Genomic DNA, 23,392 nt, shown 5'->3' with positions numbered 1-23,392 from the left:
GGGGACCCAATGTCCTCTTCTGGTCTCCATAGGCACTTGTACTGGTGCTTGCACAAATACATACACAGATTTAAAAAAATCTTAAAAACAAACAACCGGGGGCTGGAGAGATGGCTCAGAGGTTAAGAGCATTGTCTGCTCTTCCAAAGGTCCTGAGTTCAATTCCCAGCAACCACATGGTGGCTCACAACCATCTGTAATGGGGTCTGGTGCCCTCTTCTGGCCTGCAGGCATACACACAGACAGAATATTGTATACATAATAAATAAATAAATATTAAAAAAAAACAACCAACAATGGGGGGGGGGAAGCCAGGTCATAGTGGCTCACACCTTTAATCCCAGCAGTAAGAAAGCAGAGGCAGGCAGATCTCTGAGTTCAAGGCCAGCCTGGTCTACAGAGAGAGTTCCAGGACAGAGAGGGTTGTTACAGAGAGAAACCCTGTCTAGAAAAACCAAACCAAAACCAGAGAACCTCAGTTCCATTCCTTCCTCCCTGCCCCCCACAGCCCTGGTTGTCCTGGAACTCACAACATAGACCAGTCAGCCTCAACTTCATGAGTGCTGGGATTAAAGGCATGCCTCAGCACACTTTTGAATCAGTGTCTCCCATAGGTCAGCCCAGTCTTTAACTGGAAATACATGCAGTAGAGGTTGACTTTGAACTCCTTATCTTCCTGCCCCAGCCTCTCCAAGTGCTGAGATGATAAATATGGGCCAGCCACACATAGTTTAAGGACTTAACAAAAATTTCACTTTTCAAGCTGGTCATGCAGGTAGGAGGGCTAACACGGAAAGTTAAAGGGCAGCCTAAGCTACAGGAGACCCTGACTCGAAACCAAACAATCCCCACTTTCCCCAACATTTCAACAAGTATCTCTGATCCTTTCAAATTCCGTTTGTATTTCACCAAGACCTTTATTTTTTTTATTTTTTATTTTTTTTGGTTTTTCGAGACAGGGTTTCTCTGTGGCTTTGGAGCCTGTCCTGGAACTCCCTTTGTAGACCAGACTGGTCTCGAACTCACAGAGATCCGCCTGTCTCTGCCTCCCGAGTGCTGGGATTAAAGGCGTGCGCCACCATCGCCCTGCTACCAAGACCTTTACTAAACATGTTTTCTGCAGCGGGGTCTCATATGTAACCCTCACTCCCCATGAGCTTATTATCTTCCTCATTAACCACCTGAGGCCTGGGGTTACAGATGTGGGCTACCATGCCTTGTAATAAAATTCATTTCACCGAACACGCCTTTAATCCTAGCACTCCGGAGGCAGAGATTCTGTGAGTTTGAGGCCAGCCTGGTCTACAGAGCGAGTTCCAGGCCTGGCTTTTTTGAGAAACCCTGTCTCTAAAAACCAAAAAAAAAACAAAAACCAAAAAAAAAAAAAACCACTTCCACTAGCTTTTATGACTATCAACAAAAAACTGTCCTTTCTTGAACTGTTTATTTGCATTTAAAGTCATTTAAAATTTTGCAAATACTGTGTTCCTTTCTTTACTGTGACTTCTAGTCAAATTTGTAGTTTCTCCCAGGAATTCCATAGGTTCTCACTTCAGGCATTTTGCCTTGAAACCTTAGGCATCACTTCATCGCCTCTGCCCCTCCCCACTCTCATTGCCTTGATTTCTTCAGTCAGTCCTAATATTTAATAGTTCCATTTCAGGACTGCTGTAGATGATTAATAAGGTAAAGGGCAGGGGGCTGGAGAGATGGCTCAGCGGTTAAGAGCATTGCCTGCTCTTCCAAAGGTCCTGAGTTCAATTCCCAGCAACCACATGGTGGCTCACAACCATCTGAAATGAGGTCTGGTGCCCTCTTCTGGCCTTCAGGCATACACGCAGAAAGAATATTGTATACATAATAAATAAATAAATAAATAAATAAATATTTAAGGGCAGCTGGACGGCTCATGCAGTGAGGGTACTCATCTCGGAGGCTCACACGGTAGGGGTGGAGGGTGAACTGATTCATTTTCTGACTCTCATAGGTGTGCCACGGCGTCTGATACAGAATATGCACAAAAGAAAAATTTAGTAAAAACCAAAAATAACAGTGCAGAAAATCACCCTTAAAACCAGTGGGGATCTGATTTAGCTTATCTATTTTTGAGTCAAGGTCTATGTAGCTCTTGCTGCCTCGAACTTGGAGATTCTGTTTCCCACATGTTGGAATTTAAAGATACACCATCACCTCTGGCTGTTTTATGTATACTTTGACTATGAAAGGCTGATTTTAGAATGGAGATGGTGGTGCAAACATTTAATCCCCCAGCACTCAGGAGGCAGAGGCAGGTGGATCTCTTGTGTTCCAGGTCGGTCTGACAGCAAGTTCTAAGACAGCCAGGGCTACAGAGAGAAATCCTGCGTCGTAAAACAAAACAACACACACACACACACAGAACAACAAAAAAGGCTTTGGCTTTATTTTTTCCAATTTTTTAATCTAAAGGGTTTCCCTGCATGGTCCCAGCTGACCTGGAACTGTGTATCATAGGCTAACATGGATCCTCCTGTCTCAGTTTCCGGAGTGATGAAATTGAAATCACATGTTACCAAGTTCTGCTTGGTTTTGCTTTTATTCCAATTCGAATTCATTAACAACATTGAAAACCTGTACGATTTCACACAAAAGGCCCTAAATTCCATTCCCGTGATAACAAAACAAAGAAACAAAATCGTGGTATCCAATATAAATATCCTGATTTCAGACAAAATGCAAAAAAGTTCTTAACTCCCTAGTCTAGCACAGAAGCCGGATCTCGGACCTGAGATGTAACCGTTGTCTCTAGTAGTTACGGTCCTTGCATATATTTTACTACATTTCCTTTCTCATCCTTTGAAAGGAGGAAGAGAAACACCGAAGGCAGGGTTCAATCGGAAAGCTGGAAAGGATCCGCCTAGACACTTTTCTAACAGTCTAAAACGCAGCCCACCGCAGATTCGCAGAAACACCAGACAACAGCTCCGCCCGAGCTCTGAAACCAATCACCTGCCACTCCGCCAACCAAGCCGAAGCGCGGAGGATGCCCAGGTTTCCGGAGCAACAGCTCAGCATCATCTGGCTCCGCCCCCGGCGCCTTTCCCGCCAAAGGCCGTTAGCACCGCGGAGCATGGCGGGACTCGGCTGCAGGCTAGGTTTCATCAAATCCTTTCAAAGCGCCGAGCTGCTTTCAAAGCCGGTTTCCTCCTGAGGAGCCCGGTTATCTTCGACTCAGCAGGGATTAACAGCCCCTTCCTCCTCAGTATGTAAATTTTGCCAAACGTCTGGCCGCCTCGCGAACCAATCGTTCCGCCAGCCGGAGACGCGAGGGACTTTTTCCCCTCCGTGCGGAGGGTGACGTCGCGCTTGCGCGAGCGTACTTCTCAGCACCCGTTACGCCCGTGCGCGTGCGTACTGCGACGGACGCGCAGCTTCCTCCGGCTTCTCTTCCTCCCCCCCTCCCCCCCATATCAGTGCGCCGAGCTGATAAAGGCGCCATTTTGGACGGGCCGCGGGAGACGTGGTGCCGCTCAGGGCTCGCTCGGCCGTACGCTAGGCTTGGTGGGAAGGCCTCTTCTCGAGTCCGCGCTTTTTCGTCGCCGCCATGTCAGGAGGTGGTGTGATTCGTGGCCCGGCGGGGAACAACGACTGCCGCATCTACGTGGGTAACCTACCTCCAGACATCCGAACCAAGGACATTGAGGACGTGTTTTACAAATACGGCGCCATCCGCGACATCGACCTGAAGAACCGCCGCGGGGGACCGCCCTTCGCCTTCGTTGAGTTCGAGGACCCGCGGTGAGGCAGCGTGGGGCTTGCGGCCTTGAGGACATAGGCTGGCGTAGTTGGGCAAGGCTTTCGAGGCCTTCACATTATGGGGGTGGGGGGGAGAGGAGGGGCTCCGAGGCCGGGAGCGAGGCGCTATCGCCCCTGCAGGAGTCGAGCAAGGAGCCGAGTCGGCGTGCTGTCTCCGGTGGCCGGCCGCCTCGGACGTCCCCAGAGCCCATGCGCAGCCCCCGGAGCGGGAAACTGAGGCGCTGAGGGCTGGCGTGGTGGTCGGGAGTCTGCCCGGCGTGGTTCTGGGTGGGGGAGGGGCCGGCCCTATTATGCAGCGCATGTGGGCTCCGGCGCCGTCTGGGGTGCGCATGTGCGCCGGTCCCCCGCGGCTTCCCCGAGCGCCTGGAGCTTGGCGGCGCCGGTCCCTCTCCTCCTCCTCCTCATCCCCTTCGCCTTCTGTGCTCACGCAGAGACGCGGAAGATGCGGTGTACGGGCGCGACGGCTACGATTACGACGGCTACCGTCTGCGGGTAGAGTTCCCTCGAAGCGGCCGCGGGACCGGCCGAGGCGGCGGCGGGGGTGGAGGCGGCGGAGCTCCGAGAGGCCGCTATGGCCCGCCATCCAGGCGCTCGGAGAACAGAGTGGTTGTCTCTGGTGAGTGGACTCTGTGGGTTAAAAAATTCTCCCCGCGAGACTGATCTGACAACTACAAGTTTTGGTGTTTGGTTTTTTGTTTTCCTTTCCTTTTCCTTTTACCCGAACTCTTAAAACGGCTTTTCGGTTTTGGGGGTGAATTTAGTAAATAAAGATTACTGTGGTGGTGATTTACCCAAATTAGGTTGCAGTACTAGCCTATGAAGATCCTTTACAAATAAGTTTGGACTCTGGATCTCAGACTCTTACCAGCTCTTTACGTGGAAACACTTAAGTACACTCATTAAGTATTTTAAAATAATCTTTGCTGTGATGGACATTAATACAGTTAGCGTGGAGCAGGGTAATTCTCATTAAGTGGGGGGAAATCACTTTTGCAGGACTGCCTCCGAGTGGAAGCTGGCAGGACTTAAAGGATCACATGCGTGAAGCAGGTGATGTATGTTATGCTGATGTTTACCGAGATGGCACTGGTGTCGTGGAGTTTGTACGGAAAGAAGATATGACGTATGCAGTTCGAAAACTGGATAACACTAAGTTTAGATCTCATGAGGTAGGTTATACACTTATTCTTTTCTTTGACCAGAATTGGATACAGTGTTCTTAACAGTGGAATTTGAAGGTAAGGATACAGGCAAGGGCATCCAAATAAATTACCAGAGACCTGGTCTGTCTGTCTTTGTATTCATTCAGCATGTCTGAAGACAGGTGAAAGCTTAGATCTTTCAATGGAAAGTTCTGTCTATCCAATAGGGAGAAACTGCCTACATCCGGGTTAAAGTTGATGGGCCCAGAAGTCCAAGTTATGGAAGATCTCGATCTCGAAGCCGTAGTCGTAGCAGAAGCCGTAGCAGAAGCAACAGCAGGAGTCGCAGTTACTCCCCAAGGAGAAGCAGAGGATCACCACGCTATTCTCCCCGTCATAGCAGATCTCGCTCTCGTACATAGATGATTGGTGACACTTTTTGTAGAACCCATGTTGTATACAGTTTTCCTTTACTCAGTACAATCTTTTCATTTTTTTTAATTCAAACTGTTTTGTTCAGAATGGGCTAAAGTGTTGAATTGCATTCTTATGTAATATCCCCTTGCTCCTAACATCTACATTCCCCTCATGTCTTGGTAAATTGTATTTTAAGTGATGTCATAGACAGGATTGTTTAAATTTAGTTAATTTCCATGCTCTTCAGACTGTGATATTGTGTAAATGTCTATTCTGCTCTGGTTTGTGTGAAATGGGATGTTGGGGGTGTTTGTGGTTATCTTACTTGGGGAAGTTCTTATGTTTATCTTGCTTTTCATGTGTCTTTCTGTAGACATATCTGAAGAGATGGATTAAGAATGCTTTGGATTAAGGATTGTGGAGCACATTTCAATCATTTTAGGATTGTCAAAAGGAGGATTGAGGAGGATCAGATCAATAATGGAGGCAATGGTATGACTCCAAGTGCTATTGTCACAGATGAAATTGGCAGTATTGACCTTATACTAAAAGACAAGGGTTAAAATTTTTATCAACATCTTATGCGGTTATTTCTAGCTACAATTGCTTTGCTTTTTAAACCTTGGCAATTGTGGCAAAATTGCCCATTTTGTAACAATTATTTGCTCCCTTCCCCCCTTTTTGTTTTAATAGGGACTAATGTGGGAAGAATGGCTAATTTGTCAGTGCTTAGTTACAACTGTTAATGTGTGGCCTGCTGTTGGTGTCCATGAGGGTACAGGGTGTCTATTTCCAAACAGAGTATAATATCAATACTGCTAAATCTGCATGTCCTCTGTGTGACTGATAGAGCGTTATTATTTCATTTTTTAAAGACAAAATGACAGCAGAATATAGAATTCCAACGTATTAGTGTAGATAATCTAGTTGGGAGTACTTTAAGTCTCGCCTTCTCTTTTACTATTCATAATTGACTCATGTTTAAAACACTTTAATTTACAAGCTAAATTGCAGACGGGAGCAATAGATTTAGTTTAGTCTTAGGTGGGTAGCAATACCAGTAAACTTCAATTACATAACTTTGCAACCACAAAACGTGATACCTGTACAGTAACAAGTGTTGGCATTATCAGTTGAAGTGTAAATATAAAGTGCTTCTTCCAGTTAGTCTCTGTAATGATTAAATTTCTAAAATTTATCTAAACACCATACAGAAACTTGTTTTGGGGAATTTGATAGTTATTGATGTACATCTGTTAAACTGATGACAGACATAACTCATCATTCCCCAGAAACCTTTTTTGATTACAGTATCTAACATTTTGCCTCCTCTTTTTTGGTTTTGCTGGTTATAAAGGTTTGGATTGGAGAGGGCTCACTGGATCCCAATCCTTGGAGCTGGATCATTGGATTCAAATCATAATGTGGATAGGATAGGGAGGATGAATTACCAGGATTCATGGAGCGGGATCAGATTACCAGGAACGTAGGAGTGGATTCCTTCCTGCCCCAACCAAACCGCATTCGTGTGGATTTTTTTTTCATTCAACTTAATTGGCTATTCCAAAGAGTTTTTTCCTATTTTTGACGATTGGAGCCCTTAAGATGCACGATGGAATTGTGTTTTGCATTTTTTGGTAAAAGGAGCAAAGCGAGGACCTGGAGATAAACGCTGGAGCAATCTCCTTGGAAGGATTCAGCACGAGTAGATGGTAAACATTTAAAGGGGAAAGGGGGGGTTTGTTTAAAATAGTAAATCAGTAAGTCACTTCTAAATTTAAAGAAAACAATATTGGAGTTGAAAGAATAAGTAGGTTTCCAATTGGCTATTGCCGTTTTTCTTTGAAAAATAAACATTTTTTAAAAAACGATGCATGGTTGTCCTTTTTCCTCTTCATGTAAAATTTTGCTGGGTAACTAGTGTATCAGCTATTTCTTTAAATTGATAAATTCTGACTTGTTTATGTGTTGTTAGTAATTAAAGATATTAATCTAATAAACGATAATAACTGTCTCTTACTGTTGTGGAAGTCTTAAGGGGATAATAAACTGAGTGTGAGGCAGTCATGTATGTAGTACACTTATGTAGGGGTTAACAGTCTGGAAATTAAGCTTTCATATTTTGCTAAAGTATGATTAAGAACTTACAGGTACTGTTTATTTTGGTAATACTTTAGACAAAATAGGTTTTTGTACAAAATTGGTTGATGGCTAGTAAGTTTTGATGTTGAAAATAGCTTTTGAAATCTTTGACACTCAAATTCATTAGTAACATAAGCATGGGTAATAGAAAGCAGCACTGATCTTACTGAGTTGTGGACAGTATGTTGACATATTAACTGCTTATAGGGTGAATCAATATGTCTTGTAAAGCTTTTCAGCCATAAAGAGTATTCTGTCCCCAAACTTAGTGATCTGTATTAAGTCAGCAATTATATCTTAGTCTAGTGTTATATATCTCTGTTAGCTCCTGTAAAGCTGAATCTTCATCTTGCTTGGAGTGGAGTATGGTACTTTTATTTAAAATCCCAAGCTTGTGATTTCCTTATAGTTAGAATGAACAAATCACTCTTCAGTATCCTAATGGAAGAAGCTAGATTTTTAACTTTTCCTTTGGGTTGCTGGCTGAATTTAAGGTTAGTCAGGTATAAGAAAATGTAGGGGAGACTGGAATTTTAATATGAAAGACATAGGCTTCAAGAAAGTTGCATAAGGTCACACAATTATACATTTTTAAAGACTGTCCTGGAAAAGAAAGTGATAGATAAACTTAAGTTCAAAACCAGGATTTCACTTTAGTGTAGACTCATTAAGGTTAAGTAACTGTAGTTAAGAGAATTCAAAACATAACTAAGCATAAATTTGCTTTTGAAAATAATACTAAAGAATTAGCATAAATATGTGATTAAAAATTTAAATGTGAATATGTTTTTAAGTACATTGTATGATCAGGAAAGCTCTCAAATGGTGGATTTTTTTTCTTTGTGTGGCTTTGCTTTGGTCTAGACTTTCCTAGAATTCAGTATGTAGCCCAGGCTGGGCTCCCACTCCAAAGCAATCTAGTCTACCAAACTCTTGAATTATGAATGAACTATTATGCTCAGTTTACTAAAATAATTTTGAAAGGCAAATATGAGCTCAATACAAGCAAATTGGCTATTTTGAGTGCTTTGGAAACAAGACCAAGAAATGGCCTCTATTAAATGAAGGTTATCTATTTTAAGTAGTTCAGCCCTAGATTGAAATGAATAAAAAGTATTCTTTGCCTTTATAAGACTATGTATGTCTTGGGTTTGAACACTAGAGAGCAGTGTTTGGAAAGTACAGTAAGTTTTAAGTCTTAAGAAATAGACCTATACCCATACTGACAATTTATGCCATTTTGGAAATAAAAATACTACCTTGATTTCCACCCCTTCCCCTTCTCTGTTCCCTTAGGATATTGTAGGGACCCTATGATTAGTTTTTCTAACCAAGAAAGCACTTAAATCTCTTTAAGCAAGTACTTTGCATAACATCTGGTTGAATAACCCAGCTTGCTGTTCAGCTCATCCTACTGGAGACAAAGGTAAGACATTTTGATACCTAGTTTGGGGTCTAAATTTTAAGAACTAAAGTTTGGAATGAATAATTTTCTCTTGGAATGGTCCCCCCTCCCAGCTTTTTAGTAATTTGAATGTTTACATATCCGCCCATCTTAATTCTGGAGTTGAATGTGATAAATTCTAAGATCAGCTTTTCTTAGTTTTGTCTATGAACATGGTTTTGTAGGGTTGGTGCTATTTTCAGCTTCCTGTGGTCGAGGTCAATTCTTGGTGTTTGCCTTTTTGCTTTGTATATGAAACTTGTAGTGAAATTTACAAATGAAATAAAATATATGTATTTAGTATTAAAAGGAGAGAAAGTATTAGACTGAGTTCTGTTGTAACAACCAGTTTTGGCTTATTTCTATCATGATTTGAAGATCAATTGACAATCCACAATTCTGAAATCTTAAAAACCATGAGTACCAGGGATTGTTTTTGTCGAGCCAATTGAATGTAAAAATCTGGCCAGAATGATACCTTCATTGTATAATTAGTGTCACTAATGAGTTTGCCAGCAGAAATACTAGTGCATTCTTCATTACAAAGTTGTTTAGACATGTTGAAGGTGTTTATATAAGGTATATGGATAAAAGCTTCATGTAAAGTATGAAAACCGTGAAACTCAAATACATCTCTCCTGGGTGGGCAAGGAGTTGAATGTAGAATTGTACTAGTATTGTGGAGGATTAACGCTGCTGTATGTAATTTTGGGAGTGAATAAAAGGCTGTTACTTTGAAACCCTTATTGAGATTTAAGTTCTCCATCCTTTTAGACTGAACCAGGTATAGAGGAAAAGGTGTCACCCACATCTTACTATATAGTTAACACTAGCAGACTGTTTTACTCCATGGAAGGGAATATTCAGCCACCCAGTATGTATGTAGTACAGTACTCCTAAGGGTAGTAGGTATTTAGGTTCCAGAGGGGTTTGGGTTTTTTTTTTTTGGTTGGTCTAAGTTTTTTGTATTTCTGTGTTTGAGTGTTTTTCCTGTATGTAACTGCTCTATGTGTGTGAGTGGTGCCTTTGGATACCAGAAGAAAACACTGGACTCCCCTAGAGGTGGAGACTGGACAGTTGGGAGCTGCTGGGTGCTGGGAACCAGAACCTGGGTCCTCTGAAAAAGCAGTGAGTGCTCTTAACAGATAAGCCATCTCCCCAACTCCTTTTCAGTCTTAGGAACCTTGCCCATTCTAGTTCTGTAAGATTGGAATGAAGTTGACTTGAAAAGTTTTACTGTGATTGTTGAATAAATCTTGCAAAGTTTTTGCTTTAGAGAAAAGAAATTAACAGCATATTTAAACCACTCAGTTCCATGATTGAAAACTTAAGAATGTTTTTTAAATTTTGAAAGCTTTGCTCGGTAATTCAGAATTTTGTTGTGCTTATCAAAGGGTATTTTCTTGTTGCTTCACAGTACACGGAAAATAGGACAGAATAGCACAAGTTAATTCTAGAAACCGCCAGAGGCAGAAAAGTATCACTTTTTAGTGTGCTGTGGATTTGAACCCAGGGTCTCTTTACTACTGAGCTGCAACTTCAGACTTACATTTTGATAGTGTCAGTGTCTTAGAGGAAATACAAGTCATGCATGGCTGTTGATGGAAGTTCCCATTTAGGTAAGCAAAGCCGAGTCAAGCCAACTGCTTTATCTTAAAAAAAAAAAAAAAAAAAAAGAGAGTCCAGTGGTAGTGCACTTTGGGAGCCAGAGGCAGGTGGATGGATGGATACCTTGAGTTTGAAGCCCACAGCCTGGTCTGCAGAGTGAGTTCCAGGACAGCCAAAGCTACATAAAACCCTGTCTCAAAATAAAAAGGGTCGGGGGGATGGAGGCAGTAGTTAAACATCTCTTGATTTCTGTACCATAAAATGTAGTGACTGTAAGCTATTGGTAACATCACCATGAAGGGATCTGTGAGAGACATAGGATCCCTTCATGGTGATGTTACTCACCAGAGACATGACTTTAGTGTCCCCATGGCTTGTTACAGTGCTTTTATTAGTAATAGGGAAAATCAGTTGGCCACAAGAGGGAGCTCTGCCACAAAGCAGGAAATAAGCTTTACTGCAATGCCTTTACAGTATCAATCTACAAAGTTAGATGGTTTGGATAAATTTTCTAACTAATCATGAGCAATGTTCTTTCACAGCTGCTGGGGTCTGTGCAGGTTTCAAACAGTGGTTATCTTTAAGAGGAATAACAGGAGGAAATGGGCATACTTCCAGAGCTTTTTCTCTGGCAGGTTTAGCAGTGTTGTTTCAGTGTTTCTAATAAAATTTTAATGATAATTTGTACCTAACCCTGTCAAGTTAGTTATATTGTAGGCAGAGAATGCTTTAATCAAAAAGTCAGTACAGGTCTCTTGACATAGTTTATTTACTGACATTTTAGGAGCTGGAGGTTACTGAGAATGAAAGTCTGTTACCATAAGCTTTTCTGTCTCAATTTTACCACTCTTCCAACTCCCCTAATACCCCATAGCCCACAGAGGAAAGGACACAAATTTGTTTCCTTTTTGAAGTAAAACTTGTCTGTGCGAACTTAAAAAAACCTACCACTTGGAAAAGGACATTATGATTTACTTTTTATTTATTTTTTTAAATTTTTATTTATTACTTATTAATTATGTATTCAGTGTTCTGCCTGCATGTATATCCCTGCAGGCCAGAAGAGGGCACCAGATCAGGTGGTTGTGAGCCACCATGTGGTTGCTGGGAATTGAACTCAGGACCTCTGGAAGAGCAGCCAGTGCTCTTAACCTCTGAGCCATCTCTCCAGCCCATGATTTACTTTTTATGTACATTGGTGCTTTGCCTTCATGTATGTCTGTAAGGGAGCCATCTCTTCAGTCTCAGTAAATAAGACATTGTAAGTGGACAAATTATATTTGCAGTTGAGACAACATTGGTCAAATGTACATAATAAAAGTTGTGCTGGAAACTATTCATGGGGCTACAAGTTTGAACTCTAGAGCATTTGGATAAACTGGCAAGATTGCTGTTTGAAAGCCAACTTGGTCTATAGTGAGACCTAGTTCAGAGCTTGGTTTCCTTGAATCAGTTTAACATGTGAAAGGCAGTCTGAATCCCCACTGGGACCCCAGAATTCTCTTTGTTATGATTCTTTTTAGGAAGCCTATGCCTGTGTCTAGGTGTGTACTGCCCTTTTCTTATTCACCTCTACTCTATAAAAATTTCTATATAAAATAGAACTATTTCTTGATGAACTCTAGCTTTGCATTACACAGATGATTCTCTTAGTAAAAGAAGGGCTAAATTTAGGTTGCTGAAATGTCAGGGCATGGCAAGATTGTTTCTTGAAGTATTTATTAGAGGAACTTAAGTTTGGGGTCACTTTCAGGTCACAAGAAGTAGTAGGGGTCAGTTACTTCAACTCTCAAAAGGAAACCTAAAAGTGACTGTAGTTCTTAAGTATATTTATCTAACAGTGACAGTAACATGTCCTAGACATTTTAGTTACAGAATATATAGTGTGATAATCATGTTTTAAGACTAGAAACATAACATTGTAAGTTACGCAGTAAACACACTGTAACAACTAAAAGCAAAATATTGCTTTTCCCTGAAGTCAGAAAAGTAGTAAATTTCAGCAAGGTACTAGTCAAGTTCTGTCTTTACCTCAGTGCTACCATGTCTATTGACTTAACCAGACTCGTTCTGGGGTTTTATTTTTTTTTTTAAGATTTATTTCATGCATCGAGTTATAACTGCATGTACACCTTAAAGCCAGAAGGTGGCATCAGATCCCACTAGAGGTGGTTGCTGGGAGTGGAACTCACGACCTCTGAAAGATCAGCTAGTGCTCTTAACTGCTGAGCCATCTCTCCAGCCTCTGGGGTTTTATTTCTTTGTGACAAGGTCTCACTATGTGATGGACCTCAACTTTCAGTTTGAAACCCTCCCAAGTGCCACATCTGGTTACTGAAATAATGGAAATTTGTTGCTTAAAGTTGTCTCATATCATCACTTGATAATATCGGCATTCTTGTGTATATCCAGGTCTGTTACTGATGGATTTTATCTGATTTCAATGAGAAGCCTTCATCCTGGCTATCCTGTTTGTCAATTGTACTTTACCTTTCCAATTTTTATCACTGTTATGTCATGTCCCCCTTTGACATGTGAATGCTAACTGACCATCTTTGGTTTTGCTATTGTATATCTGTGTGTGGTGTTTCTGTCTTTTTTAATATATATATATACATATACACACACACATTTCCCCATTAGCAGTCTTGCTGCTTCAAATCTTAATGCTCCTCAAGGTTCAGCACAAATTATATTTAGTCTTAATCTTTAAAAATCAACATGCCTGCCAGTTGGTGGTGGCACATGCCTTTAATTCCAGGGAGGCAGAGGCAGACAGATCACAGAGTTCAAGGCCAGTCTCACATATACAGAGTGAGTGCCAGGACAGTCTCCAAAGCTACACAGTGAAACACTGTCTCAAAACAAAACAGCAAAATCAACATGCTTAAAAACTTTATAGAAATTTCTAGAAATTTTAAAAACGTGTGTGGGTGTTTTGCTTGCATGTTTGTCTCTGAACCACATGTGTGCAGTGTCTGGAGGCCAGAAGTCACATAGTTGTGAGCCTTCATGCTGGAAATCAAGCCCAGATCCTCTGGGTGAGAACAGTACTCTAAACTGATCCATATCTAGCATGTGCCAAACACTTGATTGTACTTTTCTCCAAGATGCATTTAATCCCTTAATTTATTTCATTGTTTTATATGTTAACTTTCCTATCCAATGGGATTTTAGTAATTATATTTCCCAAGAACCAATTGCAATTCTGCGGCAGGTTTAAATGGACAAGAAATGATACAGAGAAAAATATTATTCCTCAAGCTGTTGGTTAACTGAGGGGATTATAAAAAGTATGTTCTTGCTGGGTGGTGGCGGCAGCATATGCCTTTAGTTCCAGCACTCAGGGAGGTAGATGCAGGTGGGTCTCCGAGTTTGAGATCAACCTGCTCTACAGAGTGAGTTCCAGGACAGCCAGAGCTACACAGGAGAGACATTGTCTCAAAACAAAGTTCTTAACATTGGGTCACATCTCAAATGCCTTAATGATGAGATAGGATTGGGAGTGCACACTATAATCCTAGTTTTCCAATACTTCAAAACCTGAGACAGGAGCATCTTAAATTCAAGGTCGTCATGAGCTAGCAATAGTAAGACAAACCCACCAGTAGGTGGCATCGGTCTGGTGATATGTATAATCTCTAGGTGATACCTAGAACACTGGGAATCTAAGGTAAGACACAGGGACAGCTTGAGCTTGTCTCTGTGTAGATCTGGCCTTGAACTCAGATCTGCCTGCCTCTATCTCCCCAGTCCTGGGATCAAAAGCACAGGCCACCATTGTTCAGTGAGACTCGTTTTAAGATAACGATGGCATTGTCCCTAAGTAGTTCTTATTAAGACTCACTTTTTCATCTTTCCCTGAATTTGAGTCTTACAGAGAAAGTCTGAATATGGCTTGAATTTAGTGGCCCTTCCTCAGAATCATTGCAGATTGCTTAGTATTTTTGGTGGAATAGGTAACATTACACAAATTCATAATTAAGCATGTAAGCATGGTTTTGGGGTTAGAAAAACTCTTCAGAATCCTGACCGTAGTCTTTAGGCTGAAAGAACAAGAACAAACTTAAGCAGTTATTCAGACAACTCAGAATACAGATACTGGACTCATATCCAAATCTACAACAGCAAGCCCATTCCTTTAACAAAAATTCTTTTCATTGATTGGAGAGATGGTTCAATCGTTTAAGAGCACTTGATGCCCTTCCAGAGGACCTACATCTGCCTGTAAATCCACTTCCAGGAGATCTGAGGCCCTCTTGTGGCATAGACATAAAAGTAAGTCTTTAAACAATTCAAATAAAACCACAACCAAGTAAGCATCAGGCATGGTGACAGAGCTGAATGGATCTCTGCGCTCCAAGAAGGTTAGGAGCTACTTAGTGAACCTCAAAATAAATAACTCGATTGGCTAATAGCTGAAGAGTTTTTGTTCAAACTAATGGGATTTTGATTCTGTTTTGTGCATGTTTAAATGTCACATGTGTCCACTAAATTTAGTATATTCTTTAGATTGTTACTAATGTATATTTGCCTGCTGCCTACTATATAGCTCTTTGAGGACTGTTTTGGGGTTTCTTTATATTTTATACAAATGTTTTGCCTCTATATGTATGTGTGCCATGCTTGTTGATCCCCTAGAACTGGAGTTACAAATAATTTTGAGCAAGACCTGTTTTTTTTTTTAAATTTCCTGCAAGATGCCCAGTTATACCAGCATGCACAACAGAGTAAATGTGAATATATTTGCACAGTCTGAGTCAAATGCTTAGTTTAGATCCGTGGTGCATGTGTCTGTCTCTGGTCTGAATTGGCTTATTCCCAGAATAGTAGCCTCAGGTTCATGCTCTTGTTCTCTCTTTTTCCCTTGGAAAAATGGATGGATATACGATGTTTATTATGGTTTATTATGATTGGTTTTTGTTTTGTTTTTAGATGCGGTATCACATAGTGCAGCCTGGCCTTAAACTCGAGATCTTCCTACCTCCATCTCCCAAATCCTTTGAGTATTAAGACATATGTCATCAAACCTGGATTTGATGACTCTTATTATAGTAATGGCTAACTTTTAAATGGTGCTGATACGCTTTTTCTCATTCAGTGATAACTTCATTCTGGTGTTTGAAGAAACCCCCTCAGAGATGTTAAAAATGGTAGGGCCAAAACATGAATCCAGGTCTTCTGCTTACTCCTGTCTCCCTCTCTTCTCTCTCCTCCCGCCCTCCCTTTTCCCTTCCAATTGGGAGTTTGTTTCTTTAGAAGAGACTAAATACCATCTGTAGTATCTACCTAGTGCCACCAGGGGGTACTATCTGATCTGTATTCCCAACCCTGGCCTTGGTCCAGAGCCCAGTTCCAAGACAGTTGCTTGACTTCCTGGCTTTCCAGTGTGTGCAGTACACAGACAGCTCAAAAAAGCCTTTGCCCTTTTTTGGCCCCATGGAAGGACAACAGGTCACATAGAGGTCGGACTTAACCAGCCACTCACTAACTAGGCAGCAGCCCTATAACGACAGTAAGATGGTCCAATGATAAATGTCAAAAGATTCCTACTTTGCGTTTTTGTTTTGAGATACATCCAGCCTGACCTCAAATTTGCTATGTAGCTAAAGATAATCTTTGATCTTCCTGCCTCTACTCTTCAAGTACTAGGACTATAGGGTCTAGAGACGACCATACCTGGTTTATGAGGTTCTGGGAGTGGAACCTAGGCCTCTGTATGTTAAGCAAGCAAACATTCTACCAGCTGAGCTACATTCCCACCTTCTGCATTGCCTGAGTATATATTAAAGTATTAGTAAAATAGATACACAAAAGCAAACCCAAAGTAAATGGGGGGAGGGTTTTTTTTTTTTTTTGAGACAAGTGATTTCCAATATAGCCCTGACTGTCTTAGAACTCTGTAGGTTGGCCTTGAACTCAAGAGAAGATGTCTGTCTGCCTCTGTCTCCAAGTGCTGGGATTAAAGATGTGTCCCACCACCTGGCTGACCTGAATTGTTAATCATTCTGGGTAGGCGAGGTTTTTTGTTTTAAGATTTATTATGTATATAGTGCTCTGGCATGTATGCCTAAATGCCAGAAGAGGGCACCAAATCTCATTGTAGATAGTGAGCCATCATATGATTGCTGGAAATTGAACTCAGCATCTCTGGAAGAGCAGCCAGTGCTCTTAACCTCCGAACAATCTCTTTAGCCCCTGATCTTTGAGTTTTTAAAGTTTGAGTGGTGAGTTTGCCTATTTCCAGTTTGCAGTCAAATGTTTGCATTACACTTAGCTTGAGTACAGTCTACAACTGATTTAAATTCATTAAACTGGGAAGGTTGTCCTTGAGATGCCCTGACTGACTAGCCTTTCAAAATGTTCAGTGCATTTTTCTATTTTGAATTCTCATCATGGCCTGATTGGGGACTGTGTCTAAGCTATTTCTCTTTAAGTGAAGCTGCTAGGAGAGACTATATGAATACATTGCTGATTTGAAGTACTGGATTTGTGATGTCATTTTTCCTCTCCTTGAGTTTCCTTAAATGTGTTTCTATCCTCAAAACTACTTCAGTACATTGCTAGGTTGGCTTTGTTTTTAATTTTTATTTTATGTGTATGGATGTTTTGCCTGACTGTATGTCTGTACTATGTGAGTTGCCTGTTGCCTGGAGAGAGCATCATACTCCCAGGAACTGAAAGCAGCCAGTGTTCTTAACCGCTGAGCCATCTCTCCAGCCCATTTTTAATATTTATTACATTTTCTGTGTATGTGTGTTTACTGTAGCATAAGTGTGGAAAGTCAGAGGACAACTTGGTGTGGGAGTCTGTTCTCTATCCTGGTGTGAGCCTTGGGGATCGAACTCAGATTGTCATAGTTGGCAGCAATAGCTAGCACCTTTGCCGGCCCTCCCCCCCAAGCCACCTCACCCCTATTTTTTATTTTGTATTGTTCTGGGGTTCAAGCAAAGTTCCTTACCTATGCTAAATAAGTCTATCGCTTCCAGCAATGAACCTCCCATCTTACCATTGATCAAGTTACCTTGAATTTTCATAGTTCTCCGACGAGAAGATTACTTGATGGTAACTGTTTCATCAAAATAGAATAATGTATTGAACATATATGGGGGCTTCCTCAGGTGTTAGCATTAGTTTTTTTAAGTGTACCTATGTAGATAGTCTTAGACAAAGTGCTCTGAGAGTAAGTTACCAGTTCTAACATATAAGTATCAGTAAGGGGTGTTTTTCATCTCAGATTATATGTAGCTTAATAAATTGGTCTTTTTTGTTTGTTTGTTTGGGTTTTTTTGTTTTGTTTTGTTTTTTGAGACAGGGTTTCTCTAACTTTTGAGCCTGTCCTGGAACTAGCTCTTGTAAACCAGACTGGCCTCAAACTCACAGAAATCCACCTGTCTCTGCCTCCCGAGCGCTGAGATTATAGGCATGCGCCACCACTGCCCTGCATAAATTGGTCTAAAATATTTTTCATATGTGGAACATTGTAACATTACTATCTAAAGTAAGTACCAAATAATGTGTATTACAAACCTAGCAGTAGACTTTATACGTAATGCACAGGAAGCATTTGCACCGCCTTGGTTTACTACCATCTGTTCCCTGAGCTTTCAGTTCTGAATGAATGCTGAGAGAAAGTGAAAGGAGAGGTGGGAAGAAAGAGGAAGTTAGAGAAGTAGGAAACAGCTGGAAGGTAAGGGGTGAATGTTACATAGAGTAGTAAAACAAAAGCAGAGAGCAGGATCAGGTCTGGAAAGTAGACAGTTAACTTCTGTCAGTTGAGTCAGCCCTTGTATAGCTGAGACTACATACAGGTACATCAGAGAAATAGCTAGCCTTCCCTTTGTACCACTCTACTAGTTCACTGAGTCGAATGCTATCCTGCCCTCCTAAAATTTCTTCAGACTGAGCAGAGCCTGCTGCCAATGTACATGAAAACTGAGTATTTGGACATGCAGGTATATTATTTACAATTTTAAAGAGTCAATGCTAAGTACAGCTTGTGTTCCTGTGTAGAGAGAACTGATTCACCTTCCCTTTCTTGTCATTGATGCTTGGACTGGATAACCAAATGTAGTAGCTTATGGTTATCTTCAGAGCCTCAAGGTCAAGAAACATCCTTGAGTCAGTTCCCACTTCTGGAAGCTGAGCCAAATCTTAGGTTACCTGGTCTTCTGTTGCTCTCAGTTGGCTTGTTTTCTAGACCAAAACAGCTTTTCTAGACCCTGATCTGGCTACTCTTGTGATATTTGCTCTTCACTTCTTAACCCAGAGAACTTGCTGCATAAGTCCTCAACACTGGTTTCCTGATTTCCCTGTTCGTTTCACTACCAGAATTTGAGGGGCAACCCACCTCTTCAGACTGAAAATCAAACTGGTCCAATAGAAGAGGAGATGAAGAGAATTGTTTCTGTTTAAGTAAAGGGTGTTCACAAAATGGGTTTTTTGTTCACTTTTTTATTTTTTGCTTTTTTTGAGGCAGGGTTTGTCTGTAGCTTTGGAGCCTGTCCCGGAACTCACTCTGTAGACCAGGCTGGCCTCAAACTTACAGAGATCCACCTGCCTCTGCCTCCCAATTGCTGGGATTAAAGGCATGTGCCCCCACTGCCCAATTGACTTTGTTCACTTTTTATAGGAACTTTCGGAGAGGCACTATAATTAGTTGAAGTTTTACATACGACTTAGATTGATGGCACCATGCTGACGAATTCTGCTTAATTTTTAATATATTTGGCGTAGAGGCAATAGTCACTGAGAAGGGATTTGTCTCTAAATCAGCAACTTTAAAGGCTTTGATGATAGAATTGAGGCTAAGCTTTGTGGGTTAGTCAGGCCCACTACATTTGTAGATCTGTTAAGTTATCCACTGCTCTAGGGACCTGGGGCATCTAAGGGTAGTGAGGAACAGTGTTCAAAGAGAAATGTTGGTGGTGCCTGTGTGTTTTCCAGATGTATCGAATTTCTTAGTATATTTTTAACCTGTGCTAGTTTCTTTCCTTCTGTGGCCTATGCTATTTGCTTATGGTTTATTCAGTATTTCTTTTTGCTTACTAAGGCTTAAATGTAGGACTTACCACATGCTAGGCAAAGTGCTTTACCATGGTATTATATCTCCAGCCCTTATTAGTTAGATATTCTGTCACAAATGGAAGTTAGCATTTTGACATAAATGCTTTATGGATGAAACTGATAGATATATTGTTGATTTTTGACAGAGTCAAAAAGAGTTAAGGTGATAAATTGTTTTTATGACCTTAGACTCTTTTTTTTTGAAGTCTTGGGTCATGACCTTTTGTAAAAATAACAGTGTTTTAATCAAGTTCTCACAAATACCAGCTGGACTCTACTAGAAATATGAGTAGATTTGTTCCCTGTGACTATTCCAGCTGTCAAGAAGCTTAAAGAGGTATTCAGGAATAAAGGAATCTTTATTGTTTCCCTCTTTTTCTTGCCAGTTAAAACACAACTAGCAATGACATGCTAGAGTGGTTATCCAGTAGAAGGGGAGGAGAGTACTTCTGCCCTTCCAGGCAAGCCTTCGCTTTTTTCTGGTAGAGGTATGCCTTCTTCCCTGGTTGTATTGATGGTGATGTTGAGGAGTAACAATTCTTTATAGCCAGTACTTTTTCCTATTACTGTAGCCCTTCATTCTGCCCCTCAGAATTTTTGCTTGCTAAGTAGCTTTGATTGACCTATACTCACTCTGTAGCCCAGATTAGTCTCAACACTCTACAGTCCTCTTTCCTCAGCCTTCCAAGTACAGAAGTTGTCCTGTGCCACCATTCTAGTCAATTCTGGTTATCAGTGTGGGTTTGTGTGTGTGTGCGCGCACGTGCACACACATTTAGGATGTTAGCTTGCCGATTTTAAGTATTTTTAGGTGTTATTTTTGTTTCGTTTTTCAGGACAGTTTCTCCTATGTAACAATCTTGACTGTCCTGGAACTTGCTCTGTAGACCAGGCTGGCCTTGAACTCACAGAGATCCATTTGCCTCTGCCCAGAGTGCTGGGATTAAAGGTGTGTGCCACCACCACTCAGCTATTTTTTTTTAGTTTTTTTATTTATTGGCTTTTTTGTTTTGTTTTTGTTTTGAGATAAGGTCTCTAGCTCTGACTGTTCTGGAACTTGCTATATAGACCAGGCTGGACTTCAACTCACAGAGATCTGCCTACCTCTAACCTCCTGTTCTGGGATCAAAGGCATGCACCACCACTCCAAGCCTGAGATTTCTTTTAACTGTTTCTTTTTTCTTTTAAGCAATATTACTTGGGGACAGACAGTTTACAGCAGAAGACTTGCTTTCTACTCGTGTTCTGAGTTTGGAAAAACAGAACTTAATAGGCATCTTTGTCATTTGTCATTAGTCTTTTGGTGATCTACTTTAGGGTTCTTGGGATGAGATGATGAGAGAAAACCTGCCTCTTTTAGAGTGAGTGAGAAGACTGTGATTAATTGGCTCAGGGTCTGCCTGCTGAGTTTTCAGACCCAAATTTAACCGCTGAACCAGTAAAAAAATATTTACCTAATACCTGTTATATTTTAGCAGTATTCTAAGAATTTTACATAGCCAGGCAGTGGTGTCACACGCCTTTAGTCCCAGCACTTGGGAGGCAGAGGCAGGTGGATTTCAGTGAGTTTGAGTTTGAGGCCAGCCTGGCGTACAGAGTGAGTTCCAGGACAGCCAGGACTGTTAAACAGAAGTAAGCATCTTGAAAAACAAAAAAGGAATTTTATACAACATTTTCATTTAGTTTGCCCTTGTGGGATAGGTATTCTGTCCTCACTGTTTACATCTGGGTGGGTGATAGGTTATATAGCCCAAGGTGAATGGAGAATCTGAACAGAGTGAATTTGGAACCTGACTTGTTTGGAGTGGATGTGTGTGTGTGTGTGTGTGTGTGTGTGTGTGTGTGTGTGTGTGTGTGTGTGTGAGTGAGTGTGAGTATGTAATTCTTTGCTTAGAAACCATTTATCAATTCAGTGATTAAAATCATTGAAAGTTGATTTTAATAATTGAGGTAAGTATGCTGAATTGTAGACATTTGTAATCTTGACAATGTCAATGTAAATTCTGTAGAAACAGGCCTCTGAAGAGGCACTCATTTTGTTTATGGTTAAAGATAATTCTCCTAAAGGTAAAAATGCCCTTTTTAAGGTTGGAGTCCTTGATCTTAGTTGGTTTGATTATATTCCTGTAAAACAGTTGAATCTGGTTGTTTTTGAGTACATGTTCCAAACTTCGAGGTGGTTTTCCTTAGGTAAAATAACTAATTTAAATTTTCATTAAATTGGAGAGATGGCTTAGTGATTAAGAGTGTATACTGCTCTTGCAAAGGACCTGGGTTCAGTTCCCAGCATCCCATGGCAGCTCACAACTGCTTGTAACTCTGCTCCAAGAAATTCAACCCCCTCTCCTGACCTTGGGAATCTGCTTTCCACATGCACACCTTATGATTACAAATAAAACTTGAACATTTTAAAAATATGGTTAATTTCCTTTTTAGGCAGATTTTGAAGAACAATCGGGAATTCTGGTTCTTTCTTATGGATAGAGATGAAATTAGCCATTTCCCCCTTAACTCTACCTCTTCTGTTTGAGAACTTAACTGTTTTCACTTGACCACTACTTCCTGTTCATGGGGAAACCCTGATTGAAAGGCACTAAGAAACTGTTGGGGAAGGGGTTTCTAGGTCGCATAGTATTGGCATTAGAATGGTTTTGTAATCCTGAAACTTCATTTGCTCACAGTTTGAAAGAGCAGCTAAAGAGAAGCAGCTATACACAGGAGGAGGGAAAGCAAATTTACAGAGACCTTGAATGAATCTTCTAAGGCGGGGAAGAAGCAGAGACTAGTATATATATATTGAATGAAAATGCAAGGACATACGTCCAGGGTCAGACCTTAGAACATATTTTAGTTATCTTTCTTCTTGGGTTTGCATCTTAGTTCTCCTTAGTTTACATGTATATGTAAACTTATCTTTCTGAAACATTAAGAGAGACTGATAGATGCAGGGAACATATAGTAGTTTAGCTGAAGGTTGTTTCAGAAACTCATTCTCTGTCCCCTCCTATCTTAGGCTGACCAGTTCTCTGGTGGTTACTGCTACTGATCCATCCAAACTGCTGGACTCACGTTCATACCCAAGGCCTCCAGGCAATATCTAATGGGGAACCAACACTAAAAGGAACCAGACCTTCATTTCCCAGCCCCTTTATTCTGGTGACTGATGGAAGAAGAATGGGAGAGCAATATATTTGCTTGTTTAATGGGTGGAAAAATAGATCAAGTTACTGTACCTCTAAAGTTTGTGATCTCAGAGTTCTGCAACTATGCTACTTGGATCGTATATTTTGGGGGAAGCTGAAGATGTGGCTTTCATTAGAAGTGTCTGGAGGGGATAAGAGTCAGTTTGAAATATGTTGATGTCCTGAAATAATGTACCCATCTGAGGAATTTTTAAAAGCCAGTTTATAAAAATACCATAGAGGAGGCTGCCCCCTCATTTCCCCACCACGGATTTCTTGGACTGGAGACACGTGTTTAATAATAGCTTGTCTCTGATATTCACAGTAGCTACCTCTATGTGAGGAAAGGATAGAAAACATTCAAGACTTCATGCGGGCTTATGATCTACAGATTCCAACCATTAGCAGTGGCTGACTCCTACACAGAAGACTGGAACTGCAAACAGGCTGGGGTCACCTTAGTGACATCTGACGCTGTCCAACCAGAAGTCTGACTTCGGGAGGAGGAAGGGGTGAAAATGTACTAAAATACTAAAATAATTTTCTCTATATACTTGTTCTCATTTGTTGTTATTGTTTGTTTTTAACCCTGGCGG

At 41.0% G+C, this 23,392-nt stretch overlaps 1 protein-coding gene and 1 long non-coding RNA gene across 3 annotated transcripts; both read left to right on the top strand.

Moving 5' to 3' along the window:
• The first annotated feature begins 3,380 nt into the window (after positions 1–3,380).
• On the top strand, positions 3,381–7,225 carry Srsf1 (serine and arginine rich splicing factor 1). 2 transcript variants are annotated; one of them, XR_012912315.1, is made up of 5 exons: positions 3,407–3,777; positions 4,227–4,411; positions 4,792–4,964; positions 5,165–5,846; positions 6,712–7,225. XR_012912315.1 is itself a non-coding variant. In XM_075991161.1 (4 exons), exons 1-4 carry the CDS (start codon positions 3,584–3,586, stop codon positions 5,357–5,359), a joined length of 747 nt encoding a protein of 248 aa, XP_075847276.1. In that variant the 5' UTR covers positions 3,381–3,583; the 3' UTR covers positions 5,360–7,225. The 2 variants fall into 2 exon arrangements, 1 of the variants encoding a protein (XP_075847276.1); XM_075991161.1 differs by having other exon boundaries at positions 3,381–3,777; positions 5,165–7,225.
• A 1,566-nt stretch (positions 7,226–8,791) lies between these two features.
• LOC142860220 (uncharacterized) lies at positions 8,792–23,345 on the top strand. The gene is made up of 2 exons (XR_012912316.1): positions 8,792–8,922; positions 22,628–23,345. It is a non-coding gene; the product is annotated as an uncharacterized LOC142860220 (long non-coding RNA).
• Positions 23,346–23,392: the final 47 nt, after the last annotated feature.

This window comes from Microtus pennsylvanicus, chromosome 11 (genome assembly GCF_037038515.1).
Source record: "Microtus pennsylvanicus isolate mMicPen1 chromosome 11, mMicPen1.hap1, whole genome shotgun sequence".
In the NCBI taxonomy this organism is placed as follows: Eukaryota; Metazoa; Chordata; class Mammalia; order Rodentia; family Cricetidae; genus Microtus; species Microtus pennsylvanicus.
This window is presented reverse-complemented; position numbering and strand designations above follow the sequence as displayed.